Consider the following 7,505-nt stretch of genomic DNA (forward strand, 5'->3'; position numbering starts at 1 on the left):
TCTCATAATAACTATGAACAATACAATAATGCTCACAGAAACGCGAACCCTTAAAAATTCCAGAGATGGGTTCAGCTGTCTTGGAGATGTAAACATCTCCTGTTGACCGGTGAGACCCACCATGAACCCTACGTAAGGATCAGGAAGGACGGAATTTTCAGTAAAAATACAAAAGCCTAACAAATGGTAAGAAACAGCCAAAATAAATTTATTTACCATGTCATTGATCATTTGCAAAATTATTTTGTTAACAATATTCTGACACATAAGTGCTCTGAAGTTGACATCAAAAAGGTGCTTGAATTTCTAATGGACAATATCTATATTGTTTTTAGAGCCCATGTCTCCCAACAATCTACTGGAATTCCCAAGGGTACCAATTGCGCCCCGTTACTTGCATATCTATTTCTGTATTCAAATGAAGCAGACTTTGTGCAAAATCTTATGCGTGAAAAGAAGAAAACATTTGCTGTGGCCTTCAACTCGACATTTATATATGGTCAATTAACAATGCAAATTTCCATTCTTATGTCGATTCGATAAATCCTGGTGAGGTTGAGATAAAAGATATAAAAGTTTCTGACACATCTGTTTAATATTTCAAAATTTTACTTGAAAATGACTTATTGGTAATCTACCAACCAAGCTCAATGATAAACGTCATGACATTATTTTTTCCGTCGTCAACTTACCTTAATCATGTAGCAATATACCTTCATCACCTGCATACGGTGTTTACAAAATGCAATAAAATATAAAAACGGAATGGTCTTAAAAAGTAAAGATTTTTTAACAAACGAAAAAATTATTGACAAAGAAAACCATTTTAAACATTCTCGATGACGTCACACAAATACCAGTAGTTCACTCATTGATTGCCTTCCAAGAGGAATTAAAACAACGACTTTGAAAAGTACATTCAATAGAAAAAAAGAAGAAATACAATAAAATGTACGGAGCACGGTCGGCTTTTTGTACAGACCTTATTGAAGCAGTGTTAGTAATAAGCAGATGCAGAACTTAATTTATACTGTCTATAACAATAGGTTTATTGATGTGAAGAGAAATTGGAAAGATTTCATTTCCTATTTTTTAAATATCTATTTCATTCTTTATTATGTAACATTTTAAAGCAGTCAAAGATTTTATAAATATCTATTTCATTCTTTATTATGTAACATTTTAAAGCAGTCAAAGATTTTATATATGTTTCATAAGCATGCTTTACTTGATTGTTCCATATTTAAGATTCAGATATCTGAAACAGTTAAGGTTTAGTAGTCGTAAAATACATGCGTTCTCTTACACTTGATGCATACAAAAGCCTTATCCAATCAGGTTGTAAAAACAACTATTTGATAACGCCTTTATTAAATGGATGCAGCGAACACTATAAATAAAATACGGATTTGCTTTTCCTTGTTTGAATCCTGTCCTTTTGAACAAGACATCATGCATTTAAAACTTTTAATCATATGCTTTCTGTTCTTAAGTGTTAATTGTATCTATAGTCAGAAGACAACGAATATTACCAACCAGGAGACCGTATCCGATCTTCAGAATAGAGTTTCCATACTGGAGAGAACTGTGTCAAAAATGCTGACCGGAAAGGACAACACTAACCTCACAAGTATCAACACCTTAAACGTAGCAAGTGGAGGTATGATGTCATGATATTTGTTTTTAAAATTTTTGAAACTTTTTACCGCCTTAAAGTTCTGAGAATGGCGAGGATTAAATGGTACTTTATCAAATAATATATCAAATAATATATCAAATAAAATAGCTTTCGCAAAGCATAACATTCTTCCAATTCTATCACTCCAATAAATTAAGCATAAAAAACTCTACGATATTATACTTAACACTCCTTTTTAAAACATTTGATTAAAATGACAAAGAGAATATTGAACTTACTGAAAAAAAAATGAACTAAAATATGATAAGTGAGTTATTCATTTCTTGCATTTTCAATAAAACATTAATAATAAAAGTTTTCATAGCAATGTGTCATTAAGACTACTCTTATTCTGATAAAAGTTTATTATAGAGTATCAAATGTATATTTTCTCCGTAGTAGACATATCTATTCTCAATTCAACATATAAGTTAGACAAAAACGTATGTTTCTTGTCAAAATAATGCTGTATATTATCAGTTTTCGGGATTTTCGTCCTAATGAAAATTGAATACATGAAGAATATCTTTAATATTGCAAATAAACAACCGAACGTGTTTGAAATAGTTTCTAGACATGTTAAAAAACAAATGTTTTATATCATTTAGGCATTCCTATCTTCAATAACACTGCTGTGATATTTTGCGCTCGAACCAGTAGTGATAGGAGTGGCATAAATACGGGATACATTCTGAAGTTCCCTACAGTCATAACTAACGTTGGAAAGCACTACAACCCGACGGACGGAATCTTTATCGCACCTGTTCACGGCATTTACCTGTTCTACTGGACCATGCAGTGTATCAACATTGGAAGTTCTTTCTGTAGTACAGTTCTTAAAATAGACAGTGCATTGAAAGGACAGATAAGATCTGCAGAAAATGCAGGAAGTTATTACCATACTGGGTCCAATACAGTCATCGTTGAGGTGGAAGCTTGGGAGCATGTGTGGATTGAAAATGTAGATTATACAAATGTTCGCATTTACTCTTATTCCTCATTCGGGGGATTTCTTTTGTCCATTTTATAAACATTCTGAACGCCTGTTAATTCTGTAAATTAACGTGATCAAGAAATTACAAGTCCCCGATTTATTCTTATTTTGGTTAAGATTTTAAATTTTGAGTTACAATTGTTTCCAATCGTTTAGCATGTGTTGTCACTGTAACTCTATTTGTTTTTAATAGAAAATCTGAAAAATATATATGTAAATAGTGTTTTCTCTAAGAAGATAGCAGCATAATTTTTTCTCAGAGTTTGAATTGTGACAGGAATGTTGCAAATTATAGGGTGCTGTCCGTTGGCTATTAAAATAAAAGACATGCAATTTACACTAACGAGAAAGTACAGGTCAGCTGACTGAAAATCTATTTATAATTTTTATTCATGCTTTTCTATAAAGTTGCTGAAGGACTGCAAAAGTAATTCAATAAATTTGTCTTAATCGGAAAATTGAAGTTTTCTTTTAATCTGAAATATACTGGTATGTAGATAACGAACAAATTATTTAAATCCAACGAAACAATGCAAACGAGGAACAGAGCAGACATCGACCTCTTAATCATTAGAGATGATCAGGTCCAATAAGGGAGTGAGCATTCCATGCCGACCGCTGTGTGTTTGTGAAAATGTCCCAACAATTAGTATGAAAAAACGTCAGTCAGTATTTTACTGAATGATAAATTCTAATTGTTCCGGTCATCGTATCGGAACTAACACTATGATGACATTAAGTATTGATATTCTTATTTCATCAACTTTTTTTCAATAATTTTTCTCAAAAGGAAAATGGGAATTATAATACATGAAGCTTATATAGATAAGCAAGATTTAAAACATTTGACACGTTGAATAAATAGAGAAACGTGGCAAACTTTAAAAAAATATTTAAAACTAGCTGCTTTATAAACCACTTATATTCATATGAGCTTTATTTGTAAATGGAAATCCTCTATGAACCGTGAATTTTCAAATGAAATATGAAAATCACAAAATGTAATCATCAAAGTCCTGAGGATAGAACAAACCGACTGGAAGTAAAACAAAAACATAGTTAATTTCCAATAATAGTATATTCATAGAAGGCTGTTTTTTTTAAATCAAAATGAAACTCGTAAAATAGCTCCCCTGTCAACATTCGATGTATCCCTTTGAACTCTAATTAAATTTTTTTAAAAAACCCATCCATCACAATTTCTATGAACTCAGGTGACCTATATATTGCTATCCGTTGTTAACCGTCGTAGGGCGTTGTGCGCCGTGCGTTAACATTTGAACATTTTCAGCTTCTTCTCTGAAACCGTTCAACCAATTTCAACCAATTTTGGCACCGAGCATCTATGGGTAAAGGGGAACAAAAATTGTGAATTTCATAGTTCCTGCCCCCTGGGGCCTGAGGGGTGGGGCCAAAGCTTTTAAAAATCTTCTTCTATGCTCCTGGACATCAAGCTGTCAAACTGTTGGCATGATTGTAATGAGCATCGAGTCGTCTACCAAAATTGTGAAATTCATGGCCCCAGGGTCAGGAGTGCTACTGCTAGGGCGGAGCTAAATATACTGTAAAGCGGAAATGCAATGTTTTTTGAAAATCTTCTTCTCTGCTCCTGGGCATTAAATAAGCTAACAAAGTACATAGTTATGTTAAATAAGATTGCTTTTTCCAAAATTGTGAATTTCATGGCCCCAGGGTCAGGGGTTCTGGTGTTGGGGCGGGGCTCTATTGGTTATATAGTGAAAATGCATAATTTCTTTAAAAAAAACTTCTCCTCTGCGCTTGGGTATTTAACCAATGAACTATGTACATAGTTATGATAAGGAAGGATGCTTCTTCCCAATTTGTGAATGTTATGGCCCCTGGGTCAGGGGTTCTAGTTTAAGGGCGGGGCTCTATTGGTTATATAGTGAAAATACATTCATATTTTGAAAATCTTCTTTTCTGCACCTGGGTATTAAACAAAAAAAACTACGTACATAGTTATGATGAATAAGATTGCCTCTTCCAAAATTGTGAATTTCATGACCCCACGGTCAGAGGTTCTGGTGTTGGGGCGGGGCTCTATTGGATATACATGTAAAGTGAAAATGCATAAATTCTTTTAAAATCATCTCCTCTGTGCTTGGATCGATATTTAACCAATGAACTATGTACATAGTTATGATAAGGAAGGATGCTTCTTCCCAATTTGTGAATGTCATGGCCCCTGGGTCAGGGGTTCTGGTGTAAGGACGGGGCTCTATTGGTTATACAGTGTAAATGCATTAATTATTTGAAAATTTTCTTCTCTGCACCTGGGTATTAAACAAACAAACTACGTACATAGTTATGATGACCGAGAATGCCTCTTTTAAAATTGTGAATTTCATTTGCCCATGAGTGAGGGGTTCTGGTGTTAGGGCGGAGCTCTTTAATTGTTCTTAGAGTGAAAATGCATTAATTCTTTAAAAAATCAACTTCTCTTCTCCTGGGAATGAAATAAACTAACCAAGTACATGGTTATATTGAATATGTCTTCCTCTTTCAAAATTGTGAATTTCATGGCCCCAGGGTCAGGGGCTCTGGTGTTGGGGCAGGGCTCTGTTGATTTTATAGTGAAAATGCATAATTTCTTTTAAAATCTTCTCCTATGCTCATGGGTATAAAACCAATGAACTATGTACATAGTTATAATGAGGAAGGATGCTTCTTCCCAATTTGTGAATTTCATGACCCCTGGGTCAGAGATTCTGGTGTTAGGATAGGGCTCTATAATGATTATTGTGAAAACGCATGATTTATTAGGAAGAAGGATATGGATATAACGCACAGTATTCAGTCTCAAAGTCCATAAAGCAATACAAAAGAAGAGCGTGGGATCAGATGCCATGGAGGAGTGAGCATCCCCTGCCGATCGGTCACACCCGCCGTGTGCTCCTTGTCATGATCAGGAAATAACGGAAACATCTGCGTTAAATCAGTGTATAAATAATGGACTTAAAATTGGTTTGAAAAATGTCAGTCAGCATTTGACTCAATGATGAATTGTATTTGCTGACAAGGTCATTGTATCGAACATAGAACTAAAGAAATGATTACTTTAAACGAGACTGCTGATATTCTTTTTTCATCAACTTGCTTGTCAATAATTTACCTCGTTTCAGAAATTGTTAATACGTAGAGCAAGCTCTTGCGTCTCGAATCAACTGAGATATATATACTCCGTATGCAGTTGATGAAGGTATATTGCTGCATAAGTAAAGGAAGTTGACGATAGAAAAATTAAAGTCATCACGTTTATCATTTAGCTTGGTTGTTGGATTACCGTTAGTGTCTTTTTCAAGTAAAATCCACACTGAAACAGAAGTGTCGGTATTTTTTTTTATCTCAAGCTCACCAGGATATATAGTATCGACGTAGGAATGGAAATCACCATTATTTATAGACAATAAGTCGTCGATATATCTAAATGTCGAGTTGAAGTCCATAGCAAGTATTTTCTTCTTTTCACGCATAATATTTTGCATAAATTTTGCTTCATATGAATATAAAAATAAAAATAACGGAGCGCAATTTGTACCCAATGGAATTCCAATAGATTGTTGGAATACCTGGTCACCAAACACCACATAGATATTGTCAATCAGAAACTCAAGCATCTTCTTGATGTCAACTTCAGAGTTCTTATGTGTGCAATCAGAATCTGTTTTAACAAAATAATTTTGCAAATGACCAATGACGAAGTAAGTAAATTTACGAGTTCCATTTTTATTGAAGAAGCCACTGTAAATGATATCAAAAAGCCTGGATTTGAAATCTTTTCCTTTGCTCCTTGGTATAATGCCAATGATCTAAATATATATTTATGATGAAGAAAGGTGCCTCTTCTAAAATGGTTAATTTCAGGGCGCCTGCATCAGGGATATTGAAGAGGGGGTTGTTACGTATAAGTCTGAAAATAAAGTAATAGTTCTAAATCTGCTCTTTGATATTAATCACCCATTTCTGATGAAATAAAATTGATACAATTTCCAAAATTTTGAAATCCGTGGTCCCAGGGTCAATGGTTCCTCTGGGTTGGTGTGCACAACTGGTGGTTATAAAGTAAAATGCTTCTTTTCTCTGTTACTCTGATCTGCCTTTGGGTATTAAGTAACCAAAATAAGCATGCTAAATGTATAGTTATGATAAAAAAAAATGGTGCCTCTTTCAAAATTGTGAATTTCAAGGCTTTTGGTTTAAAATAGTCAAACCAAATTCAGTTGTTGGATAGTTGTTACATGTTATTCAGGTGACCTATAAGGCCCGTGGGCCTCTTGTTTTTTTTTTTTTTTCGATTTTGGTATTAACTATGAAAAAGCGTTAGTTAAAACCATAAAACAAAACTGTATTATAAACATGATGAATTTAAAGTCAATCCAATTAAATTTTAGAGTCACCTGAAACAATGATAATATGGATTAAAGGTAAACAAGGACTTCTGAAAACATTAAAGCAAGGATCAGGTACCATCAAATGCAAGTAAGCATTCCTTATCAGCCAATCCCATATGCCGTTTGTTTATTGTATGTTCAAGAAAACGGAAATATGTGCACAATGTAGAAAATTCAGTGTAAAAATAATGGACTAATCATTTGTATGATAAATTTCAAACAAACTTCAACTAATACATTATAGAATTCCTTTCTTCATGAACTCATTGTATCAATCATAGAATTTGCAAAATGTGAACTAAAAGAGCAATTATTAATAACCTTTCTTCATCTTTTTTTTTTTTTTTGGTCTATAGCTTGTATTTTTTTTTTTAGACATTGTTTGTACGTAGTATATACTCTTGCATAACAAATCAGCTTG

General features: G+C 33.5%; 1 protein-coding gene across 1 annotated transcript; it reads left to right on the forward strand.

Annotated features, from left to right (window-relative positions):
- The first annotated feature begins 1,429 nt into the window (after positions 1-1,429).
- On the forward strand, positions 1,430-3,130 carry LOC134244891 (complement C1q-like protein 2). The gene is made up of 2 exons (XM_062727125.1): positions 1,430-1,660; positions 2,287-3,130. The coding sequence occupies exons 1-2, from the start codon at positions 1,453-1,455 to the stop codon at positions 2,706-2,708; spliced, it is 630 nt and encodes a 209-aa protein (XP_062583109.1). The 5' UTR covers positions 1,430-1,452; the 3' UTR covers positions 2,709-3,130.
- Positions 3,131-7,505: the final 4,375 nt, after the last annotated feature.

The sequence above is a fragment of the Saccostrea cucullata genome, unplaced genomic scaffold (genome assembly GCF_032062105.1).
Source record: "Saccostrea cucullata isolate Sc308-1 unplaced genomic scaffold, CSIRO_AGI_Scuc_v1 ctg365, whole genome shotgun sequence".
NCBI lineage: Eukaryota > Metazoa > Mollusca > Bivalvia > Ostreida > Ostreidae > Saccostrea > Saccostrea cuccullata.